General features: G+C 45.5%; 1 protein-coding gene and 1 long non-coding RNA gene across 2 annotated transcripts in view; both read right to left on the reverse strand.

The window, feature by feature from the left end:
- Positions 1-18923, reverse strand: part of LOC309333118 — a 73275-nt gene extending 54352 nt beyond the window's left edge. The window contains exon 1 of the long non-coding RNA XR_014152398.1: positions 18833-18923. This is a non-coding gene — a long non-coding RNA (uncharacterized lncRNA). The remainder of the gene's footprint in view (positions 1-18832) is intronic.
- ELAVL1 (ELAV like RNA binding protein 1) lies at positions 52-25650 on the reverse strand. The gene is made up of 6 exons (XM_081846380.1): positions 25515-25650; positions 15440-15629; positions 14361-14464; positions 11856-12009; positions 10757-10982; positions 52-3798 (listed from the first exon to the last, which is right to left on the reverse strand). The coding sequence occupies exons 2-6, from the start codon at positions 15609-15611 to the stop codon at positions 3474-3476; spliced, it is 981 nt and encodes a 326-aa protein (XP_081702506.1). The 5' UTR covers positions 15612-15629; positions 25515-25650; the 3' UTR covers positions 52-3473.
- Positions 25651-26495: the final 845 nt, after the last annotated feature.

Here is a 26495-nt window from a genome sequence, read left to right on the forward strand (position 1 = left end):
GTAACTGCAGCCATACAGTAGGAGAGCCCAATGTTGTGATTACTTAGGGGCTTAGGTCTACATCAGATTCGGAAATGGACTTCCAATGCAGTTTTGCCCTTGCTGGGAGCCCCTCCAAGCATTTCCTGGAAATTTGCTTCAGAGTTCAAGAGCTGCTGCAGACCTGCCAGGATGAACACAGCATAGGAGAATGTGAGTCCTGGGAATTAGGTTTGGGCAGATGGCAACCGGGACAAGACTCCGGGAAGACGCAAAGTGAAGCAGAGAAAAGGTTATAAATGCAAGGACCACGGGAACCTACAAGATCCAAAACTGAGCTTCCTGACTGGACCCAAAATTCCATTATCTGAATGGCAGAGGGGCACAAATATAGGAGGAACAGAGCAATTCCTGACAAGCTACGACCACCCAGCGTATAAAGTACAGCGCTTTCCATACGAAGCGGCATTAAAAGGGGAGAAACGAAGGAAGAAACATTAGAGGAGTTCTTAAAGAGAGAAAACGACGATGCCACAAGGACATTCGCTGCTGAAGACTTCCAGGTGACTTAAGAGGGCTCTGTAAAAGTAGCTCTGAAGAGCTGTCTTTGAATGCTAGTGGACATATCCAAGAACGCACTCCATTGGAAAAGTGTGCCTGGATGCCAACCCCACTGAAATTAAAGCATAGATTCCACAAGAGGGTTATTTGTTTCAGTGAGGTGTGCAAAGGAGAACTCCAAACTGAATTGTGCCCTCGTACTCTTGCGAGATGCCCAGGGACTGCAATAGAGAGTGCATTACCTAGCAGGAGTTCGCAGTGGTGCTCTCAAAAACGCCAGCTTGGTGCCACGTCCTTAGATTCCAAACAGCTGAACTGGGTCTGAATAGGGTATCAGGTCAGTTCCCAGTTTACAACCCCAACATTTCCTGTGGGACACTGGCAGGAGGGAGGGGAAAGGAGCCTGAACGAATGCGGTTTGTGGTCAACCGATATTGAGAACGGCACACAGCAGAGATGTGGATTGTCTCGGGACTTTGAGAAGTCCACAACGACGGCAAAACACACCAAGCAAACTAGCAAGAAGGCTTCTAGCTCAAGCTGTTCTGTAAATTCATCTTGTTGGATTATTTCCACAGGCCAAAGACTTCTTAATAATCAGAGCATTTCCAGAAAGATGCCGGAAATCGCGATGAAAACCCCCAAGAGGATGGGGAATTAGGGAAGCCGTTATCTAGAGGGTCTGCTTAGTTTGTAAGAGAAGAACATCATTGTATGTGTGATGTACATCTGAGACCTCAAGAAATTGGTTAATGAGGTGATGCACTCTCTCAGAAGCCAAGCAAGTTACTTGGAATGGGGCTAATTAGCTTCCTGATGAAGATATGCAAGGGCATCATTTCCTACAAAAAACTTGCCTTTGCATAACGAAGATGTACGAGAAATGTCGTAAGGTGTGCACACAAAAAGCAGGGATGCAACGCATCATAAGGATACAGAAATCCCAACTCCTGAGCAGGCTGGAACAGCATTGTTATGAAAGACGGCCCACTCAAAGCCAGGAAAGGGCCCAAAATCTCCCTCGGAATTGCAACTTGCAGGCTTTGCCAGCAAGTCCTTTTTCTGACGGCAGATTTATGGGTGTGGGTGGTGCAGCCAGTCTGGGGCAACCCTCCCCTGCTGTGCCAGGGGGCTGCTCCAAGTCCTCCTGGCCAGTCCTCAGTGCGGTGGCAGAGAATGGTTGGGGTGCGGCTGTAGATGCAGGCAGCCTTGGGGCAGCTCGAAAAGAATGGAGACTGGGGGAGGATTCCAAAATGCAATGACCGAGCCCCTCACCGGGCATGCACAAGGGGGCTTCTCAAATGTGGTATGTGGCAGACTTAAGTCATTCTTAGGATTCCCTTGGGCACAACCTTTCTGCTTTTTGCACACTCTATGGACCTACTGCCTACATGTTTGCAGAAAAACTATTGTGCCCTTACAAACCCTCGCTATGTCAAAACTGGTTGCAGAGGATTCGTATATGTAAGCCTTCAAGTCTCCTAACTGGTCAGGTTTATCGTTGTGGCACTTTAGAAACACCAGATCGTTCCTACTGGGGAAAAGAGCTGCTGTTAATCTTTCATGTCGGACGCCGTGTAATATGGAGTGGGGGTTAAAAATTAAAATAACAAACCAAAACAAAATTTGAGCAAAACCAAATCAAATTTAATTGGTCTTAAATGCAAAAGTAAAAACAAACAAAAACACAAAAAAGCAAAAGAAAATTAACAGAAAACAGAACTCAAAGTTTCAAGGCAGCCTGCAGAAAACTCAGGGGATTAACTAAAATCGTATAAGTCTACCCCAAAAAAGGAAAAAAAATCATTTATTTTCTCTCTTAAATCTCTACCTTCCAAGTTTTAATGTACTTTTCTGCTGAGAGTTCAAATATGTAAAGCTATCGTCAGAACAAACCCCTATTAAAATAGTGGGGGAAATCGTCTAGTACTTATTAGAAAGGATGCAAAAAAATGACAATGCTCAAATGTTCATTAACAGCTTTATATATATATATTTTTAAAAAAACCCCTAAGGATGCAAGAATTCGAACTAAAAAAAATTATATTTGAAAGGAAGTTAATGTTAGATCATGCCACATTTATCTGACCAGAACGTAACACAATACGATGTGCTACCTGGAGGTATGAACTCCAAGGAAGTGGCAATGCTGGGTTTGGAGTTTCATTTTTACTCTGAAATCTTCCCAGAGTTTCTCTGAAACTCTTTGGTCCTTTCTTATTGGAAACTGGGCTTTTGAAAGTGGGGGCAGGGACGGGCTAAAAAAGCTGTTCCAATTTGACATATATAAAAAAATTGTGCCTACTGACCAACGAGCTTGGTCAATGGTGTTAACTGAACGCTGGCAGGCTCTCGTTTAACAGAGTCTCTTTACAGACACTTTCCTTCTGTGGATTAACAAACTTTTCCGCTAACTAAAAGTTCCAGTTTCCAAGCTTTGCCCTCGGCTACCGGGGGCAATGTTATGTTGAAATGCCCCAGTCCTGGCAGTGAAATCAACAGCTAACCTTTTAAGGGAAAGCAAGCCTGGCCGTTTTCAGGGCTGGTCTGGATTCTACTTGGTAATTGTTGAGATATATATATATATATATATATGTATTATTATTTTTGGCTCGGGGACAAGGTCATGAAACAGAACCATTTAAAATTAAAAACCGATAAAACAATTGCAGGACTTTAAAAAAAAAAAACAACCCGAAACATTTGAACATGTTGGTGGCATCCCAAGAATATATAAAAACCCTTTTATCCCACTTCTCATTTAGACTAAAGACAAACAACTTTCTTTGTGTGAAAACCGGCGCAAAACAAAAAAAGAGAAGAAGAATCGAGTTGTACACTAACGGAAACAAAAAAAAGAAAGGTAGGTTTCAAACTTTTTCCGTCACTCGGTTATCTATTCCATACAAAAAAAAGAAAAGCCACGAGCGAAATTATTTGTGGGATTTGTTGGTTTTGAAGGAAACCTGCAAGATTTTGTCCCCCAGCCGGTAGCCGTTAAGACTCGCTATGGCCATGGCGGCTTCTTCATAGTTTGTCATTGTCACAAAGCCAAAGCCTTTGCACTTGTTGGTGTTGAAGTCGCGGATGACTTTGACATTAGTCACCGCGCCAAAGGGGCCAAACATCTGCCAGAGGATTCCCTCATCGGCATCTTGGCCGAGGTTGTAGATGAAGATGCACCATCCCGAAGAGGAGTTTCCTGGGACATTTACACCAGAAAGCCCACTCATGTGATCTACACCCATAGGAGAGAACCTACCAAATAAAAAAGGACATAAAATAGTTCATGTAAACAAAACAACAAAACAAAAAAAGTCAGTTTCAATCAAGTTCAAAAAAAAAGAGAAGCTCATCGGGGAATTAAAAGGTTAGGAGCGCTGGGCCGGGGGGGGGGTAGAATTCAGAGCACCTGGGTGCTGCATTTTTGCAAGAAGACAGAGTCTCCCTGGGACGCCTTAAAGGCTGTCGGATTTGGTGCAGCGTCAGCATTTCGTGGACTAGGCCCTGCTTCGTCAGATGCGCTGTTTTTTTAAAAAACTATTTGTTTGCTTTTACTTTAACTGGTTTACATGCAGCCCTTTTAGGGATACAGTGGAACCTCGGTTTTCGAGTGCCTCGGAAGCCCAACGCCAAAAACCCGGAAGTAATTGCTTCCGTTTTTGAACGCGCCTCGGAAGTCGAACGGCTTCCGCTGCATGTTTTTAAATTTTCTCAGTGGATTTGGCCGGCCGCTCATTGCTCCTCGAACTTTCGGAAGTCAAACGGTCTTCTGGAATGGATTACGTTCGACAACCGAGGCTCCACTGTATAATCATTCATAACTGTGAAACATCAAAACACAGAGGCATTGGTTAAAAACCAGGCTATACACCCCCCCCACACCAAAAAAAAGATTGAGCAGCAATAATATAAAGACATTGAATAAAAGCAGTACATAAAAAAGCAATGAATTAAAAAGTGGCCTGAAATAGGAACCTTATGCTTTTTCTAAAAACATTTTCTCTAAAAAGATGGGGTTAGGAGGTGTTGTCCACAGTCGACCATGGAATTGCCTCTCTCACACACAGAGCTACGTTATGCTAGGAGTGCGAAAGAGACCCACAATCCTGATTGTGAAACCCACAATCCTAGGACCACACGATGGAAATCCACGATTCAAATTGGGGCTGTAGATCTCTTTCGCGTTACAGGCACTCAGTTAGCATTGCAGGCTGCTAACATAACCAAGATTTGCTGTTTTATAAATGGGCCACTTTATTCTTCGCCTAAACACCCGTACTTTTGCTTCTGCCCCATGGATTTCACGACTTGTTTGCATCTTGTTATGCATCTGATGAAGCAGAGGCTCTAGTCCACCAAAGCCCGGCCGCAGTAAATTTACTTGTCATCTTAACGATGCCGCCAGTCCCTCTGCTGTGTTTTACTGCAACAGACAGAGGCAGCTGCCCCTCTAGAATTTGCCAGGCTGAAAGCCATTGATCTACCAGGAATGTTCCCTGCGCAGGTCCCAGCAAAATGAACCAGAGCAGGCTGGGCACAAATTGCACTCAAGCTGCTACCACCCACACCAGCAGGGCTTGCATAAACATTTTTCGGAGGCTGTGCCCTGCGCATTGTCAGGCTTACAGTCCTGTCAGCGATGTCAGAGGGTGATGTGGAGACAGCCTTGGCAAAGGGCTTGTGCCTTGCCCCCTGCGGACCCCAGCGGTCTGTCTCCTCAAGTGGCATTCTGAAAGGGCCCACAAGGAGCACTCGATATTGGGCAAAAGGGCTCTGGGCGGGCTTTCTGGCCCCTTCTACATCATACATTTCTACGACTTAGATCTGCCATTTGAGCCAAGCGACCTCTTGGTTCAGTGTTCAGTAGTCGGGAATGAGGCAAGTGGAGCTGGATGCACAGGGAGATATTAAGGCTCTCATCCTCCTTCCCTAGCAACTCTGCCGTACTCGCCACCCCCTTCCCAATAACGTGAAAGGAAACTCTCTGCTGTTAGGCCTGGCATCTTTCTAGCACACAGCACAAAGGGCTCATTCCCCTTTCAGTTCGTCCGTGACTTTCTCACCGCTACTTATTCTCCCTCCCTCTCGGTGGCCTAGGTTATCTGCAAAGTGACCCCCCCTGGGCTTGACCACCTGAACCTGCAGAGCATATGAACACTGTGTGCTTTTCTAAAAACAAAAACAGGTTATGTAGGACTGCTTTTTCTGACAAGACAAAATAATGCATCCTTTATGAAGCAAAACCAAAGGGCACAGCGGCTAGCAACTATTTGGTTGTGGAAGAGTAGCACTGCAAGGTTTTTTGGGGGGGGGCATTGCTACACACTTTGTTCTTAAGGAGCATAGAGAATTGCTTAGCCAAGTGATTATTCAAGGCACCAGGCCCATACAATATGGCCACCGTTTGCCGCTAAGGATCAGTTCAGATGATCCTCCAGTCTGGAGGATTGCGACTGAGCCACCGATAGACACGATCCCTTCTCCTCTCCCTTGGGCGGATTCCCTTCTGTTTCCCATCTGGGTTAGCCATGACGTGTGGATACACTGACGCCGACAGGCTGTGGTGAGCGCTTCCCCTCCAAAACCAGAAATAGGCATTTCTGAAGGAGGCTCAGGAGGAAAGCTCTAACCACCGCCCCCCAGATTCAGACATGGCAAACATGAGAAAGGGAAGGTTGCATTTAAAAGTGTTTCGTTCTGGGCCCTGCCACACCATAGCTTGCCATATCATCTGAATTGAGCCACTGGTTCCGACCCCGAGCCAGTTACAGTCAACGTTTAGGGCTGTAGCACTGTCAGAAACATTAACACAGGTGGTTGTCTTGTTTTTTCGGGGGGTGGGGACCATCATCTTACATGGAAGAGGCTGAGTACAGGCAGATAGAAGAACATGTATTTATTTAACATGTGACAAGAATTCTACGACAAGAATTCTGAAAGATACCCATCTGACTCTACACTTTTGGAGAAATTAAAAAGAAAAACATGCAAGGGATTCACTGAAGAAGCAACTACTAAGAAGGAGTTTACAACAAGCATCGTGTGAAAAATGAGTAAGGACTTTTTTTAAAAAAACAACCAACAAAAAAGGACACATAAGCAAGTGAAATAAGAAATCCAAAAAACCAGAGGAACAGTAAATTAGGAGAGGGCCATCTTGACAGCACGACTAGTGTTCTGTTTTGTTTTGTTTTCAAAAGTGTGTGTATGCCTAAGTTGTGGTAAATGAGTTCTCGAAAGTCAACTGCTGTAGATACAGAGGATATAACTAGCTTTCCAAGGGAAAAATTATACCCCAAACAGAGCAAGTTATGAACTGAACTGTTGCTTATTAACTGCTGCTATTAAGTCTTTTGAAGAATGAACTACGTATTAATGGTTTTTAAAAGGGTTTTTTTAAAGTAGCTGATTTAGCGGTGCTGGGCGGGACTCAGCAGGCTAAGAGGCGTGAGAGATCTTGCTAGCTCATTCCCCACTCAACAGAAGGAGTGACTTCTCTGCATTATTATTGATTTGTCTTTTCTGTACGAAACTTACAGGTTGTAGGACTTGGCCCACATTACGGGCTTGAACTTTAGTGAATGGTACTTTATCAACAATTAAGGAACTGCTAGTATTTCTGTGGGACTTTCTGACGGGGTAAAAGCAAATTCTCACGCTGTGCTCCGAAGGACGCCCGGCACCGCTTTAAAGATTTTCATGGCTCCTCAAGAAGACCAGTAACCATGAATGAGATTCTCAGGAAGTCCAAGAGCGGCCACATCCGAGAGGCCCACAAACAGAAATTGGCTCATAGCCAGCCTGTTTGTACTTGCTATCCGTCCCTTTCCTCAATCACTCTGGTGTGCAAAGGGGGCTAGACGCAGAAAGAGGAACTGCTCTCATTTGTACTAGGATGTGGTTAAATTGGGGGGGGGGGTGGCCAGCACTGCATGCTTCGAACACACTGGGTTTCAGGGTCAATTTCCCATTTAACTCAGGTACCAAGAGCTGGATGTGGTCCCTCTCTGCTACAGCCACTGCCAGTCAGAGTAGACAGTGCTGGACTAGGTGGCAGCTTTGCCTATGTATCTGCTCTCCGGCTTATGCAAGGAGACAGCCAGCTCCAAGTTGAGGATTTGTTTATTTTCTCCCAAATGAGGCTTGTGATCAATGACATCATAAAGGAAAAACTTAGGGAACTGCTATTCCGTTCTGGACTGCAGAACTGCACTGCTACACACTAGGGCTAGCGCAACAGGTTTTGCCAAATGAGAAAGTGATAGAAAAACCTTCAAGGGGTATTATGTATGGCAGAGATGACTGTATCCATTATTGTGAAGTTTCAAAGACAAGGTGAAGGCTATTGAACCTTGAGATAAGAGATTATATACTCTTTCCACCAGCTACAAGGAAAGTTCTATTCTAATTTTGTTTTTTAGACTGACTTAGGTCTTTTGGATCAGGAACAGATGCAAATAAAGCACATATTAAATTGGTCAGCAAGTAAAAAGTAGCAGCTAAATTCATGAAACTAGTGTTAGACAGAAAATAATAATATATGTATATATCATCAATATAGGAAACATTTATCAATAGGGGGAGCTTATCAATCTTTTAATTATGCAACGAGAAGAATGAGTGAAAATTTTATCTGCTATTTAAGAAATGGAACTTTTCAAGCGCTATCTTTTTTTAGAAGCAAGAACACCGATGTGTCGAGAACACTTTAAAAACAAAAACAGTAATCAAATAGATGGCTTTTGTAAGAACTGAACGGGAAATGAAAGTGGGAAAGTGTGAAGAATAGTTTAGGGGGGGGGGGAAATAACTATCAAAAAATGAAAACAAACCACAGTACAAGGGATGAGTTTGTAGCCTGTTAAAAGTATGTTACTCCCTAGACCTGGCTGGTAAGTTTAAGTTTCAGAAATATCTGAACAGAATCCCAATTCCTAACACTACACAAGGCAAAAGAAGTTATGTTTCTCCAGCAGCTTCTTTTGGGGCGCAGGGCAAACCCAGCTATTAAAAAGATCTAGGCCTTAGGTCCTCAAGACGCAAAGGTAACTGCCCAGGGTGGTCTGTGCCGTATTAACCTGGCACAGTCCATCATTCTGCTGCAGTTAAGTGCGGCTGAAATCAGAGGGTCAGTCTTAGGCAGAAAGTAAATACAATGCAAGCAGCACAATATTATGCATTTCGCTTTGAATTCAACGGAACTTCTTCCCTGGCAGGCGTGCATCAAATTCCGGGCTTAGGCTGCGTGAATCTCTCCTTTATTTCTATTTTAAACACAAAACTAATATTGGGAAGATGAGAGCTTGGGCATTAGTAAAGGAATGCCGTTATGTGGCATGCCTAATTTGGACTTTTCTTCTGAGTAACTACACACCGAAGGATTTGGGTTGTAAGCAGGGTTGTAAGCAGGGGATCCTAATTACGCCTGCCTTGCCAGACAAGGGGGTCCTATCAGTCAAAGCAGCAATGTGATCTTTTCTCATGAGAGCAGGAGTCTCCATTCTACTTTTCTTTATTAAGTCGCATTCCTGTCTCCAACCTGCTTCCCCCAAAATTAAACGTACTGATCTAACTTAAGTGCTCAGTATTCCTCCCTCAGTTCGGAAGTCTAAGATTAATACACTTTATTACAAGGGACACGCACACACGTTTCCTGGGAAAGTGTCTTAACTGCACACCCTCTTCCCTTTTAGCGCTGTGCCGCACGGTATGCGCATTGTAACCTCAACTGCAGAACAAACCATTGCTTTTGCTTTTTCATTGCCGGCCTGCAACAACTGCCTGAAAACCTGCGGCTTTATTTGGGGTGCTAACCCACAGGCAGGCAAAGTTCGTTTGAGGGTTCTTAAAAGATCACAGGTATTTGTTGCTCTCTTATTAGCCGTAATCAGGACTGCGGGGCATGCATTTTAGATCTCGGAACCAGAGCTGAGGTTACTGCAATCTGGTTTTATTTAAATTGCCTGCTCCTCCACCCCAGCCTTACAATATAGTGTTTTTTTTACTTCTATAAACTACCTGGAGCACTATTTTTAGTTAGGAAAGCAGTACCAAGTAGCAGAACAACTCTGGCCTGGAATTAAGCGCAGCTGCACAAGGCCATTAAAAAGAACAAGTTGTTTTTAAAATGACAAGAAGCCTTTTAAGCAAAACAAAAAAAAGAACAAAAAAAAACTTGCTTCGGCAATTTTAGACTATGAAAAGGAACAGGTTTTTACATGCTTCAGAATACTGTTTTAGCGGTACTGGCATTGCACCATATGAGAAATAAGTTCATTACAATCAAGTACCAGACCACCCCATTCTTGCAGATTTTTTAAAATGCCATCTTTTGACACACTGTTGTGAAGCATCAGATCAGACAGACCAATTTTCAATCTTTATTAACCGGGGTGGGTGGGGACGGGGAGGCCCTGGAAGGCTTTTTAATCCTCTATTTAATTAAATTCTATTTTTTGAGGGGGGAGGGAGTGAGATAAGAAGAGAGAAATCTGATGGAACAGAAATAAGAAAAGAAATGGACATCAACAATGATTACTGACATACCGTGGGAATACATATTCATTTGGGGGGACAGAAGCACTCAACTGCCATTAATTTTGAAAGATCTTTTTTTTTTCAGAACTCTCTAAAGTTATACAGAATGAACTTTAAAAAAAAAAAAAATCTAATGGAAGAAGTTGGAGGTGCAATTGGGACCAAGCTGATGGGTTCCACGTGAACTGTCAAGAAATATTGGGAAAGAGTTGGTTAAAGTAATAACAGAAATCACTGGATACAAATTTTACATTGAATCCTATTGCGACCCCTCCTTTTGGGATATCCAATATAATGCTGCCTACGGCTGATATAAAGGCTTAGCTAGCATGGAATACCCTGGGCAATATAATTAGATAAAACACAGTAGGATTAGGCTGTATGAAGGTAGGCAACAAGTAGTATTCCAAGAAAAGTGGTCTTTATTGACTAATTATCGGAACAAAAGCTCTTCACATATTGTTAACCCTAGTATTTTGGAACGGATTAACATTTATGTCGGTGTTTTACTCCTCTCTCTTTAACTATCTACTGGAAGTGTTTCGCCTGGTGATGAGCAGTAATGATTTTAAAACAAAAAACAAAAAAAAAAAAAACCAAGAGAGGCAGAGGAAGAGAGAGAGAGCGCGCAACACACAGCACAGACCTTCAACCATGTCAGCTCTTCCTAACCTACCTGAATCTCTGAGCCTGGTGGTGGACGGGACCCCCGAACCGTCTGGCTGGGGAGTGGTACAGCTGCGACAGCAGTGCTACGTTTTTGTTCTGGTTGGGGTTGGCGGCGAACTTCACCGTGATTGGTTCGGAGGAGCCGGGGGGCTTGTGGCCGTTGAAGTTCGAAATGGCCTCTTCGGCTTCCGAGCGCTTGTCGAACCGGATGAACGCCACCCCTCTGGACAGACCTTGAAACCGAAGCGACAAGAACACGAGAGTTAAGTGCGTCTCCTCCGCTCCCCCAAATGTGCCCAGGTTGCCTGGAACAAAGCTGCACAGCAATGGGAAGGGGTGGGGGGGAAGGAGGAACAGAATCCAACCTCCATCTGGCTGCCTTTTGCCAGCCGGTAAAGACAATCCAACTGCCTAAGTACCTTCCATAAATCTCATGTTCTATATTGGCAGCTGGCGCTTTTGACGCACTTCTTACAGTATTTTATAACATGTGTTTTAAAATGTTTTCACCCTGAGCAGTGCACAGGCGCTAGAAGAGTGCTACGGAAATCTCTATGCAACCAGAAATGTTAAGCATGTCCCGCTTTGTGGACTTTGATGGGAGATATAAAACACTCGCTTAACTTGACTTTGGCAGAGGCAAGTTCCTAGAGAGAGCACATGTTGTTGTTCGGGATCTTGGAAGGGCTCCCAAAACGAACAAGATCAAAGCGCTTGTTGAGTGAGGGTGGAATCGTATTTGGTCAACCACCTAACCTGGACAAGAGTTCAAAAGCTATGCAAATGGCCTTAAGGAGGTTCATGGTTCAATACGTCCAATGGAGGGATCTCCGAAACAGCAAATCTGTTCCAGTCATGGAGGGGGTATTTCAAGAGAGTCATCACTAGGGGAAAGTTCTCACAAGCAGAGTGAATTATTAAGGGGGGCTGGGGGGCTGGCCACCTCCACAAACTGTAGCCATACCGTCCTGCTAGCTAAGGTAAGAGTGAGAGGGGGAAGGGGGGGGGAGAGTTTCCAAGTGACACATGTGATAGCCACTCTTGTGCAAAAGGAGCCAGTCAAAACTCCAGAGCTTCTAAAACAAAACCATCGCCGCCTTTCACACCTGTAGTTTGGTCAACCAGCACGCGCGAGTTGATAATGCGTCCAAACCGTGAAAACATGTCCTCAACATCTTTCTGTGTCATTGTCCGCGGCAGTCCGCTAATGTACAGGTTTGCGTCTTTGATAACCTCAGAGCTTGGGCGGGCATATGAAACCTAAAAGGAAAAGGAAAACCGCTGGTTGGGCATGTGAATTCATCAAGTGTCCCTCCAGAAGTTCTAGCATCAATTCGGCTTCCTTCTTTTGCAGTTGCTAACGAGATCATCCCTGCAGTTTGGCCCAACTTCTACCCCTTTTTGGGGTAGCCATCTGTCCCGCACAATGAGGACTTGGACAAGGAGGTCACTTGCAACAACAGTGGCAGGCAGTATGCTGAGGCCATTTCCCCCTCACTTGACCGCCAGCTGGACATGTTACTGCTGCTTATTGGGAGGGGCAAAGTGGAGGTGGTTCAGCGCAACAAACACATGGGCAGAACCACTCTGGTGCCCCTGCCAGCGGGTCTGGAGCTGCAGCAACCTCGCCCCTCTACCTCCCAGAGATCGGGCACCAAGCTGTTCAAACTTGAGCGTTCAAATTTGGGGCAGGAAGAAAAGCAGCAGGTGCAATTTCTGTACGGATGGTATGCTCAGGGCTTCTAAACTCTACCACAAAGGTAATTGCAATTGCCTAAATCGGAGCTGTGCCGCAGTGGCTGCTCCTATCTTGCATGCCCCCTTACTGTAACCAACTGAGGTATAATGAAGGAAAGGATGTAACTGTCTGGAAGTTTCCTCTAAGGGATCGCACACCCACGGAATTACTCCTCCACAAAATACTTGGCGAAGCAACAGACTGAATGCCTGCAGGGCTGTTGTTTTTAAGAGAGCATAAATATGGGCATGGGAACTAACGGCACAGAGCTAATCACAAAAAAATGACCCCTGGGCAAGCCTTTAAGAACCTTCCTGGGTGTGCCCCTTTGGCCCTGTACACAATTTGCCCCCTATGCAGCTCTTGGAACACACTACTATTCAGAGACAAGACTACAATGCAGCAATTAAAAGTCAGGGTTAGCTTTCTCATCTGACAACCTCCTCCCAACAAGGCTTTGGTAAGCCAAGAGAGAGAGAGAGCGACGCTTGGAAGGATACAAGCAGCTCATTCATGGGTGCGCGGCCGCCAGCACGCAGTCACGCGATTCGACTCTCAAAGCAGCGACAGCTGTGTTGCTCAGATTGGGAGGCAGGTCAGGCCACCCTCTCACTTATTCCCCCCCCCCACTTCTTCCCTGACCCATGGCTTGTCCCTTTTGTCTTGTGAGCCATGCAGCTGGTAGAGAGCCACGCCCGACCGCCGTGCTGCCTTAACATCTCCCCTTCCACAAAGGCGACAGGCGCACACATAGATATCACATTTAGGGCTGCAGGGTTGAGGCCGCTAATTGGTTAGATTCGTACATCAGCACTTTAAAATGAATCAAATGTTCCCCCACTGTTTAGTCACTGCTTATAAAATTAATGCATGGCAGTGCCATCTTAAAAGAGGCTTTTCCTCACGAGAAGGGAAATGACTCTTCCACGATTATACCTGCTATGACACATGCATGTGAATTACTAGTGTTGCTGTTGTTAATTGAATTTATATACCACCCTATACCTGAAGGTCTCAGGGCAGTTCACAAGATAAAAGCAGAATGTAAAACCACAAACTACATAATCAAAGTAAAAACAACAACCACCCAATAATGCATTTTAAGAGGGCATAGGTTGTCAATCAAATCAACCAAAGACCTTTTTTAAAGAGGAACGTTTTTGCCTGGCGCCTAAAGGTGTATAATGAAGGCGCCAGGCAAACCTCCCTGGAGAGAGCATTCCAAAGACAGGGAGCCACTGCAGAGAAGGCCCTGCTCTCGTGTTGCCAGCCTCTTGAGGAAGAGGCATGCAAAGAGGTGCCCCAGAAGATGATCTCAGGGTCCGGGTCTTCATATGGAGAGAGGCAGTCCTTGAGGTATTTCGGTCCTGAACTAAGCTTTCCCCTCTAGAACTACGGTTTCTCATAAGCAAACTTGCATAGTTTTAACCAACCAACTTAAAACATGAAATTAATCAGCCAAAATGTCTTGCATGCTATTGAATATATTAAAATACAATATGTAAAAAATGATATAATGTACACACTCTCTCTCTTCATTGTTCACATCGTGTATGATTAAGTAGGTTTAATAAATGTGTCCACTTTTAAATGTCACACAATTATTGGCTGTTTCTCCTGCAACTGACTAATAAATCTGCTCTGCTAGAATTCAGGTTTGCACATTTTTATTGAACATGTATACACTGCCTCCCTGTCCATTGAGTTCAAGGCTAATGAAACAATAATGTAACATAAAACATTTTAAAAATATACATTCATGACCATTGTAGGAGGCGGAGGGGGGGGGAGAGGAAAGGGTTGGACAGTCAAAAGTAAGCAAAAATTCTAGATGAAGACTGACTCCTGCTAGCCACAGTTGAGTCACTTTTACCTTGATCGTTTTGGACTGGAGTCGCAAGCCATTCAGCGTGTTTATGGCTCTTTCAGCATCTTTCGCTGTGACGTAGTTCACAAAGCCGTAACCCAAGCTGTGACCTACAGGGACGAAGGTTAATTAATTAAACATTGCCTTCTTGAAAGTAAGTGGGGAGGTGGCAGAGGAGAACCACTTTGCTTCAACACCGGTTTAAACGAAGCACTCCTTACCTGTACTAATTAGGGACCTGGTTTATTTTGCATATGAATGGCAAAAAAGCCACGTGAAAAACTGCACTATAGGAGTTTCAGAAAATGGGGACCACTTACGTGGGGATTACGTTCCAGGCCCCAACGTACACAAGTGAAATCGCATACAGTAGGGAGCACCCCACTTTAACAGGGAGGGCGTGCAGGAAGAAAGGAAGGGGAGAGACAGTGTGCACAGCCTTTGGGGTAGGGAGGCTTGGAAGCTGGCAACTCTCCCCCAGGATGCAGAGAGGCAGCAGCAGGGAGTGAGGTGGACCAGGCGATCATCAGGGGGATGAGGCTGGGCTAGGCAGGCTGACCTTCTCGTCCCCTCCCCTCTGCCCAAACCAGGTCCAGGAGAGGCAGAGCGGGCACCTCATTCCCAAGCAGGATATTGGGCCGCTCCGAGTGCACAAAGGCTCCACCCTGAGGCTGCTGAGCCACCCAGGCCATGGCATCCGGTTGCAAGCAGGGCAAAAGGGCCAGGAGGGCAGCCGAAAGCAGCTGCCACTACAGTACGTCCTCTCCCCACCTCCAGTGTCGCCATGGGTGGGCAAGAGCGTCTGTGCTGCCCCAGCCAGAAGGCAGACAAGCAGGCGGTTGGAAGCCAAGCTAAGGCGCCGGGAGGGGCCCCCTGCAGTCTCCTCCCCTCCAGCAATTTCAAGGCTTGCGGGCTTCAAACGTGCCATGGCCCCTTCCCTCACTCACAGCCCCGAGAAGGTAAGTCCAATCTGTTTATTTATTTCACAGCGACCCGCATAAATATGGTCAAGCACAAGTGTGATATGAGTAAGTGGGGGGCAGAGGGTGTCCTGTATTTCAGGACAGGCTAAATGTTATTTTTACCTGCCACTTTGTCTCGAATAAGCTTGGCGGATTCAACTTCCCCAATGCTGCAGAACAGGCTCCGTAATTCATCCTGGGTCATGTTCTGAGGAAGGTAGTTCACAATTAGGTTTGTCCTCCCGATATCGTCCCTGCAGTCTTCAGCCATGTGATCTTCATAACCATTAGACATTTTAATTAGAAAAGAAATCTGCCAAAAGGGAGAAAAAATACAAATTGTTCAGCTCTGCAGGTTCATGTGGTTAAAAAGAAAGAAAAGACAACCGGGAGGAGCAGAAGCATGCGACTGGCCCAGTGCTTGAAATTCCCCAGGCCGGGCACGTTATGCTATTAACGCGGGTCCAATTGCAACAAAGCGGAGATTTCTGGGCGCCGTGTTGGCCCCTAACATCTCCATTGAGGCGGCTGACTCGCGTACCGCCCTCAATCATCACATCAAGCAAAGTGCAGAGCTGAGCAGAGCTGTGTACTGCACATCTGACTGTGCTGCAACCTTGCCACAAGCCACTAGGGCCGCTGCCACCACTATGGTTGTCTAAAACGGATAAATGACGATATCATCGATCACCACACAGCCTTCCTCAGCAGGTGAGCCAAGTTGAATCCAAGCAGGACTTTGGGTTGGAGGCTTGGCTGCCAAATGGTGGTATTCAGGACAATCCAAAGTATGGCGATGAGTCACAGTGAATACAAATAATCTGGGGCTGCCAGGCTGCCAACAGGCCAGCCAGGCAGCAGCGGGGGGAAACAGTATCAGCCTTGATTAGGGTCCAGAAATTGTATATTCATGGGGGTGTTAAGAGGGCTGATGGAGGACCCTGGATGACACACATTAAAATGTTAAAAAGAAGAAGGTGCTTTCTTGGGCTTGTCAACTTAGAAAACGAGCCCATCTAGGGGAAGAAAACTTTTGATCCTAACCCTTCGCAGCCTTGCAGAATATTATTGGAAGAAAAGGCTAAGGAGTAAACCCGACACAAATCTGGAGTAGAGACTCTTAAGAAGGTTGGATATCTTCTTGCGTGCCGCCTCCTGGCAACTCCTGCAGCCAAGCTACTGCCAAACACATTGCTCTGCTTTCCTTCGGATGCCGCCAATGAGGCCAGGAGGGAGGTCTTGTCATCTGGGCAGTCCAGGACCTCCACACACGCTGCCCAGGCTTACACCATGGGGGGGGGGAGGGAGTCCCCTTCAGTGTTGCCAACGCTGCGGGTTGACTTCAACCCCTGAGGCGCACTCCATTGTCTCTCAAGACAGACGGATGCAGCAAATGACAGCAGCAGCAGCAGCAGCAGCAACATGGTGGTTTCTGTATGCAAATGTGCAAGGATTTAGGAGTTTTCTTCACCAAAGCTGGTAGTAGCCATAGCACCAAATGAAGGGGAAGTTGCAGAAGGGAGGGCATGCAGCAATTTGCCTGGGAGGAAGGTCAGAGGGAGTGTTTAGTTCCCCAGTCTTCGGCCCACCACGATTAACCATGGCACCTGCACCAGCTCTATGCTGGGTTTCACATTACCTTCTCCCTTCTTTGAGTTACCAGGCCGGGGAGCTCTCACAGAGCTGTCCTGCATTGAGGCAGCAGTTCTGCCTAAATTCTTCCTACCAGCTCAATCTCACTTCCAGCTGAAGGAGAGCAACTGGGGGGGGGGGAGAGATGCTGTGTGAGGCGTGCAATTTCCACAGAAAAGTGGCCTCCAGGAGAGGCAATTAATCACCCCCCAGCCGTTTTTGCCCTGGATTTCTCTCTTAAAGCAAAGGTTCCAATCCTGCACCCGCCTTGTGGTGGGACAAGGCCGTTAAGCAGTAAAGTGGGGAGCAGAGAGTAGCCAGAGTATGCCTCTCCACCGCTTTTCTTTTTAGCTGGTCAGCAGCACCCCAAGTTCCCAGATGAGTCAGGTGGGCTAGAATGCACCTCCCACAGCAGAGAAGGTTTGGAGGAGAGAATCTTAGTTCTGCCTACAATATTCCTGAGCCAACTTCGCAGCCTGAAGCAGGGCCATCGCATCTCTATGTAGCTCCTTTGGGCAAAAATCACAGAAGCTCCCAAACCCCAAATACTGTGATATAAAAAGTACAATGAACATATATAAGTAGTAGCCACTGTTGTGTAACAAACATTTCTCCAAACCCATCAATTTATAACAATGAGATAGCCTGACATTTTGCCTCTCACTAGGGCTTTTGTTTGTTTGTTTCCCATGCTTTTGTCTGTTGTTTCTCATACTCTTAGGGACCTTCTCTGTTTTGGTTGTCTCTCTTGGCAAAGCACTTAAATTAGACCCCCCCCCCCAGCACAAGCTCCAAAGGAACCAGTCTTGACAGTCCTTGTCTAATAGCATACTCTGATCCTCTGAAACAAGGAAGAAAAGAGGTCAGGCCGTCTCAGCTTGTTCAAGCCTTGCGTACCCGATAAGAGCAAACAAATTGAGATTTAAAACAAGAACTTCCTGGCAGTAATGATTTCCAGGTGAACCTGTCAATCTGAGGCATCACTTTTGGAGTCGTCATTTCCTTCTCCATTCAGTACAAATGCACACGCACACTATGGAACCAGGGCTAATTCACATAAATCTCCCAGTGTACAAAAGCTCGTTTCATGCTCAAGGGTGAGAAAGAGGAAGTGAAAATCACTGGAGCCGATGATGGACAAAATGCATGATTAAACAGAAGAAGCCTTTCAGTGAAGGAAACCACTCCACATTAGAAACTTGAAATTCTACCGCTCACTAATTCTGAATCTGCTGCTTTGGTATTCCTGCTTCTTCCCCTCATCTCAAAATGGAAATACCAATGTATTTTAGGGCATTTAAATTCCTGTACACGCAAAACAGACTGATTATTTGAATAAATATATTAATCCTGTGGTACCCTTCCTCAACTTTAACTGTATTTGTCAGTTCCATCGTGTTTCCTTCAATTATATTCATACATCCCAAAGAGGAAGCAGCAAATCAGTTACTTTCTCTCAGCCCAGGAGAAGCAATGCTGTGACCCCTTGATGTTGCTTTGACTCAAACTGCCATGAACCCTGACCACTGACCCTGCTGGCTGCCGGAGCACCTGCGTGTTGTAGACCAACAAAACTAGAGGGGACCAGATTAACTATCCTGTCTTGGCGTAACCCAACTTACAGGACTGCCGTGAGGATAAAATGAGAGAGGAGTATATTGCTAAACAGTGCAATGCTCTAAACGTCTGTTTCAAATGACTGCTAACATAAATGCTACATACTATTGTTTTTAGTTGGGTGGCTTAGAATTAAGCACATTTTTAGCTTAGCAATACGAATACTGACCTACCTCATAGGGCCCTGTATAGATTACTGAGATGCGCTTTGAACAAAGCTTACCATTTCCCCTTTATTTCCCTCATCTTAAGGAATGGTTTCAGTACAAGTAATAGTTTATTATTTATACCCCACCCATCTGGCTGGGTTTCCCCGGCCACTCTGGGTGGCTTCCAACCAAATATTAAAAACACAATACAGCATTAAGCGTTAAACAGGGCTTCCTTCAGATGTCTTTTAAAATACAATGGCTTATTGCCTTGACATCTGATGGGATGGCGTTCCACAGAGCAGGTGCCACCACTGAGAAGGCCCTCTGCCTGGTTCTCTATAACTTCGCTTCTCACAGTGAGGGAACCGCCAGAAGGCCCCTGGACCTGGACCTCAGTGTCTGAGCTGAACCTTGCAAAGCTGTTGTCTGTCAATAATGTGTGTGTGCGCACCTGCAATGTTTACCTGTGCATGTGTACACAGCAAGGCCTCAAAAAGACCAAGCCTTTGGGTTGTGCCAAATGATATTCTTACTCAGGGTAGATTAAACTTCCTCTCATGCATTATTTCAATAGGTCTGCTCCAAGCAGCTGGGACAAAACCCCACTGCTGCTATTGCAATTGGCTTGCACCGGGCTCAAATTCCTTCCCTGCGAGGGAGCAAGCTGCCATCAAAATCATCCAACACCCCCACCGCAAAATTGCAAATCAGGTTTATTATCAAAATTTACAGACTTCCAGCTGTTTGTAAGGAGCAGATCAAACAAAAGCCATTGAAACATCTCCAACACAACAGAAGCTTCAAGCGGGTTCCACCCCAACCCGCCCCCCAACCTGCAAAAAGAATCCAGCTAAAAACTCAACTTTGATTTTGCTCGCTGCAAATTTTGATAATAAACCTGATTGCTGGGGGGGGGGTGTACGATTTCAATCACAACCGTGACTCCCTGCGCACACACACCCAAATTCAGCCGGAAACGCAACTTTGATTTCTTCTGTGCAAATTTTGATAATAAACCTGGATTTGCCATTGGTGGTGGGGGAGGGGTTTGAATGTGACGGATTCCGATGGCAACCGCGACTCTGATTTTCCAGCACCCCACCGCCCTACCCCCCCCCCCCCCCCCCCCGTTTGCAAAAACAGCAAGGCTGGTCCTCCTTGCAAAAAGGCAGAAGCCTAAAGACAACAATAGCAATCAATAATAATAATAATATGCTGGTGATTATGATGATGCTGACTATAATATGATCATCCAGCACTGCAATCATATGATGATAATAATAAAAAGATGATAATAATAATATATTATCCACCGCTGCGATAATAATATGATGATAATACTATGATGATAATAATAATTGTAATAATATGATAATAACCACTGCAATCATAATATGATGATGATGATAATAATAATATGATGATGATGATGATAATGATAATGATAATAATATGATAATATGATAATAATGATAATAATAATAATATGATGATGATGATAATAATGATAATGATAATAATAATAATATGATGATGATGATGATGATAATGATAATAATATGATAATAATGATAATAATAATAATATGATGATGATGATGATAATGATAATGATAATAATAATAATATGCTCCTCCACCGCTGCGACCAGCCCTGCCTCCCTTCCCCGCCCTAACAAAAGACTCCGCGCTCCCCTCCCTCCCTCCCTCCCGCGTGCTTTTCTTTCTCTCTCTTTTTTGGGAAGGGGGGGGGCGGGAGAGAGAGAGAAAGGGGGGGGAGGGAGCTGCGCACGTTCGCCGCCGGCCCCGCCCCCTCCGCGCTCCAGCCCCGCCCCCTCCTGCGTCACCGGCCGCGCAGGCCGCAAGGCGAGCCTGGCCCGCTCTCCCTCTCGCCGCCGCCGCCGCCGCGGCCTCCTCCTCCTCCTCCTCCGACCAACCGCCTCTTCCCTCAGCGGCGGCGGCGGCGGCGGAGGCCTCACCTGACGACGTCCGGGGGGGGGACGGGGACGACGACGACGACCAAGCGGGGCGAGGCGAGGCGGCGGGCCGACGAAGCTGAGGGTCCCTCCGGCCGCGCGACGAGCCGCTCCGCTCCCTCAGTCGCCAGAAGCAGCAGCGGAGGGAGGGAGGGAGGGAGGGAGGCGGGCTCCGGCAGCGGCCACGCCCACCCCGCCGCCCGCCCGCCGACGCTCATTGGACGCGGCGCGGGCGCCCGGCAAGCCCATTGGACGGCGGCCGCGCCGGTTAAAGGCGCGCTGTGGGTGAGGGAGGGGGGAAAAACGGACGCTCGCCTTCGCGCCCGCGCATGCGCGGAGGGCCCTCCTCCTCCTCCTCCTCCCCACCTTTTTTTTTGGGCGTGGCCGCGCGCTTTTCTTCCCCCCCCCCACCAGTCACGCGCTCCTCCGAACCATCTCCCCGCGGGACGCGCGTTCACACGTTACGTTTGCAGCGCGCGTGAAACCCGAGGCTTTTTGTGGGTTTTTTAAAAAAAAAACCAAAAAACACTCCCCCACCAACCCCTTTTTCCGGCGGAGCGTCAACACGCAAGCATTTAAATGCGTTAAAAATAATAATAAAACACGGATTACGCAGGCCTAACAGTAATCATCCGGAGCCCACGTTTTTTTAAAAAAATTAAAAATGTGGTATGGCTGCTCTGCCCACGTGCAAACGCACACGCAACCCTTCCCCTCTGCAAAAAAGAAAAACGACTTTCAGTAAAATATAATAATATAACCATTATTATTTAAATTTGTATACCGCCCTGTACCTGCAGGTCTACAGACTGTATAAAAAGACTGTATTTAGATGCCCAAGAGATTATGGGTGACATGAGAAAGCTCAAACCCTTATTGGAAACCGGCCCTTTTTTAAAGGTTGGCTTGCATTGATTAAATGGTTCGTTTCATCGTATTACGCACAGGCTGGTATTATTATTTTCCTACCATCATCATAGATGAAGCTATACAATTTTGTAAGTCATTAATTGTTCATTGGTGGTATTGGGTTTTTTTTTTAAATCCTAAGGGCAAATAACCTAAAAAGTGACTTCTTTTTAAAAAAATCAAATTAAAATTAATTGAGTCATGCGCACTAGAACCCTGCTCAAACGATCTGAGGCGTAATCGAGATATTGGAAGGGAAAGAAAGCCGCCTGTCGTGGTTAGAAAAGGCCGATTAAAACATTTCCCCTCCATTTCCTTAAAAAGATCTCTATCGCAGGTGTGGTGAAACAGCTTAGATAAATAACGTTTGGACCGCAAGGATTTGCGAGATAATTATTCAGATGCTTTAAGGCTCTTTAGAAGATCTGAATCTACCAGTGCTGGTTTGAAATCTTTTAAGGAAATTTATTATGATGTTCCTAGTACAATCCTCGCCATGCCGACTCAGATGCAAGCTATACATTCGGCACTATACATTCGGAGCAGGACCGTTCTGTTTAAAACAATCCTGGCTTTCTCTCTGGGAACTGTAGTTTGTTCAGAGCTAACGATATTATAGGCTGCATCCTCAGAAGTCTAGTGTCCAAGGAAGTCCTAGTCCCTATTTATTATGCCACGCCTGGAATACTGTGTCCAGTTCTGGGTACCACAATTTTAGAAGGATGCTGACTGACCGAACCCAAAGTGTGTTTATTACTGGTTCCTCAGCATCCTTGGAAAAAGTGACCAGTGGGGTCCATAGGGTTCTGTCCTGGGCCCGTTGTTGTTCAACGTCTTTATAAATTTGCAGGCAACATCGAACTGGGAGGAGTTGCCAGTGTCTAAAATCCCTGGTAGAGGACAAGGATCCTGAGATCACGTTAAGGGTAGCCAAATTCTGTGTGATTGCCATAAAACCTAGGGAACGAGCTGTGCTATCATAAAGATTAAGGTTTTAAATGATAATTTCAGGTTATATGTTAGTGACTAAGTTTTAATTTATATATTTTTAACTGTTGCTATATCTGTATTGTCCCTGTTATACCTAATTGCAAATTCAAAAGTATCCCCATCGTGTTCTATGACTTCCTTGATACCGTATGTGGGCTGGAACTGGTCTGTGACCGAAATAATAAAATGCATTATTTGGGAGGGGTAGCCAACGCCACAGAAGACAGAATCGGGATTCAAAATTACCTTAAAAGAACTGGGTGCAAGCTAACAAAATGAATTTCCGCAGGGACAAGGGTCAGGTTCTGCACTTAGGCTGGAAGAACCAGATGTGCAAATATAGGATGGGGGACACCTAGCTAGACCGTGGTACCCATAAAAAGGATCTGGGGGTCTCAGTGGACCGCAAGCTGAACGTGAGCCCACCGTGTGATGCAGCAGCGAAAAAAGCGAATGCTATTCCAGGCTGCATCCACAGAAGTCTAATGTCCAGATCAGGGGAAGTCCTAGAGCCTCAATATTCTACCTTGGTCAGACCACACCTGGAATCCTGTGTCCAGTTCTGGGTAACACAATTTAAGAAGGATGTTGACAAGCTGGAAGGTGGGCAGAAAAGGGAGACCGAGATGGTCGAGGGTCTGGAAGCCATGCCTGATGAGGAACGGTTGAAGGAGTTGAGAATGTTTAGCCTGGAAAAGAGGAGACTGAGAGGAGACAGGAGAACCATCTTCCAATATCTGATGGGCTGTCCCATGGAGGCGGGAGAAAGCTTGTTTTCCCACTTACTTGGAAGTAAAGCCCATTGAATTCAATGGGACTTCTGAGCAGACATGGTTAGAACGGCAGCCTTCATTTGTTAAGCTGAAAGCCGTCCCTGGTGAAAACCACAGTGGTTGTTTCCAAATAATTTTGTATATTTTGTGCACGCAGAATTGCTAAAAAGCAGCAAGCATCAAAATGTAAGCAATAAAATAAGTGCAGAAAACATAAAATAAGTGCAGAAAACATTATTGTTAGCCGCCCTGAGCCCGGCTTCGGCTGGGGAGGGCGGGATATAAATAAAAATTATTATTATTATTATTATTATTATAACATGACGTAATGCAAGATAACATCGTCGTCAACATGATAAAAGTAACGGCTGTTTTAACATAATTTATGTTCGGTAAATTTTAGCATTGGAAACGCAGGATGGCTGCGAAACTCAGGAGGGAACACAAAGTAAATTCCATTCCATGTTTATTTGTATTAATTAATAATAATATATATATTTATTTATTTGTATTAGTGATAATACACAGGTGGGGGTTACTGCTCCTAAACAGCCATTTCTTTATATTCTTTATTTCCCTGTAACCAAACTCTAAATGATTTTATTGCTGTTGTCAGCCATACAACCTCAACCAGTTTTTAGAGGAGATTAATAAGCTAAACACCTTTTTTCAGCTAAATCAGTTTTTCAATTAAATCACCTGGCCACAGAGATAATTTGGCTGCCCCCTCCAAAAGGGCAATACCAAATTGGGGGTCTCCCTTTTGGGGTTGGAGTATGATTGTACGATTTACTGTGGTGTATTTGTATCATTTCCTATGATTACATCTCATCTGCATTTTAAATTTTCTCTGACGGTCAAAAAGGCCTAAGAGTTGTCAGGCCTGAAAGCACATATACCTAGGCCCCAGGAATCAGGTCTGCTTTGGGACAAAATAGGCTGTACTCAGAGTACAACCACGGAAATTAATGCACCCAATTTAGTCAGGCCTATCCATTTCAACGGGTCTAGCCGCGAATAGGGCTAATGGCTCCCCGTTTGCAGGATGCTATCCCCAGGGAGGTTCGCCTACTGCTGCCTTCCTTATTTATACACCAGTTGAAAACATTCCTCTGCAACCAACACTGTGCTGTGGAAGAGGGGGTTATCTCTGTTTTTATGTTTATCGTGTCTTTTTTATATTTTAATTTTATGTTGTGAACCTCCCATAGTCTACAACTATGGTATATTAATAATAGTAATGATGACAATGATGGGTGCAACCTGCACTGAACACAGATAACTAGGCAGTGCAAAATGACGTCATAGCCATGACATCACGACACACATCTCCCTATCCTGCCTATTTCAAAATCAACCAGACTTCCATTTTTATTACGTACATATTTTGTCCTTTTTATATTTTAATTTTATGTTGTGAACCTCCCTGAGATCAACAGGTATAGGGCAGTATACGGCTACTACTACTAATAATAAAAATAATAATGGATGCAACCTGCACTGAACACGCACCTAGGCCGTGCAAAATGACATCATAGCCATGACATCATGACGCACGTCTCCCTCTCCTGCCTCCTTCAAAATCAACCAGGCCTCCATTTTCATTTTTATTACGTATTTTGTCCTTTTTACATTAGTATACTACTAATAAAAATAATAATGGATGCAACATGCACTGAACACGCAACTAACTAGACAGTGCAAAATGACGTCATAGGCATGACGTCACGACGCACGCCTCCACCCCGCCTATTACAAAATCAACCAGGCCTCCCTATTCGAATTCCATCCCCGCCCCCTTTTTTTCCCCGTTGCCATGGCGCTAGAATTCGGGCCACGCCCACTTTCAAAGCAACGGCCGCGGGAAGAGATGGGAAGAGCGAGCCGCGCGCCTGCGCAGAAAGGGGGGGGAAGCCGTCCTCCCGCCCTGACAAGATCTCGCGAGATCACGACGCGGTAAAGGGGCGGGGCCGGCTGCTTGAAGGACGGGAGGGGGGAAGGGAAGGGAAAGCATTAGATAACCATGGAAATGGGATAGAGCGGCGCGCGCACGGCTGCCGCCGAAGCCGCGCCGATAGGAGAGGCGGCGGAGGCCGCGAGATATTCCCGGGGCTCGAAAACGCGTTTAGAAAAAATGAAAACCCTTTTTACCTCAGTGAGGAAAAGACTCGGAGCGGCCCGCCAGCGAGACTCCTTCCCGGCACTTCCGCTTCCGGTCTGACGTCAGAGGGTCGCGGCGCCGCCATAGAGATGCGCGCGGCTAGAGCGGCCGCTGGCCAGGGCGCGCTGACTTCCGGAGGACAGAGCTACGAAAGGATAGAGGAGCCACAACGGCAGCAAGAATTTTGTTAGTGAAGAATTGGAAAACACAGGAAAGATTGGCAGGTGAAGATGATGGATTTTTCAGAGCTAGCCAAGCCGACTGGAAGAGTACGTGACCAGGAGGAGGAGGAGTACCAGGAAGAATGGACGAAATTTAAAGACTATTTAGTTAAATATGTTAAGTTAACTTAATTGGAAAAGCTTGCATACTGGGAAATGATCTATAATGAAATTAAGAAAATCCTTAAGTGGACATTTATAAAGAAACCAGAGGCTTTTCTCTTGGGCATGGTAGGCCAAATGATTCCAAAGAAAGCTAGAACATTTTTTATGTACGCAACAACAGCAGCAAGAATTCTTTTGGCGAAGTATTGGAAGACTAAAGAAGTACCTACTCTGGAAGAATGGCAGACCAAGGTGACTGAATTCATGGGACTGGCAGAGATGACCGGCAGAATTCGTGACCAGAAGAGAGAGACAGTGGAAGAAGACTGGAAAAAATTCAAAATCTATCTTAAAAATTGTTGCAAAATTTCGGAATGTTAAGATGTCAAGGGATTGGATATAAAGAATTACAGCTGTAAAAATTGAAATTTAGAAAAAAAAGCTTTAAAGAGAATTAAATATAAAAAGGGATGAAGGATTGCTAAAAAAATTTTAAAATAAGGATGCAGTGAAGGGGAGGTTTGGGGAAGTCGTGTTATGTTTGTTTGTTTTTTGTTTATGTTGTAAAATTAATAAAAATTATTTAAAAAAAAAAATTAATTGGAAAAGCTTGCAAATACCAGATAGGCTTAGGATTTAAATATG

This window comes from Podarcis erhardii, assembly GCF_964252035.2.
Source record: "Podarcis erhardii genome assembly, chromosome: 18".
Classification (NCBI taxonomy): domain Eukaryota; kingdom Metazoa; phylum Chordata; class Lepidosauria; order Squamata; family Lacertidae; genus Podarcis; species Podarcis erhardii.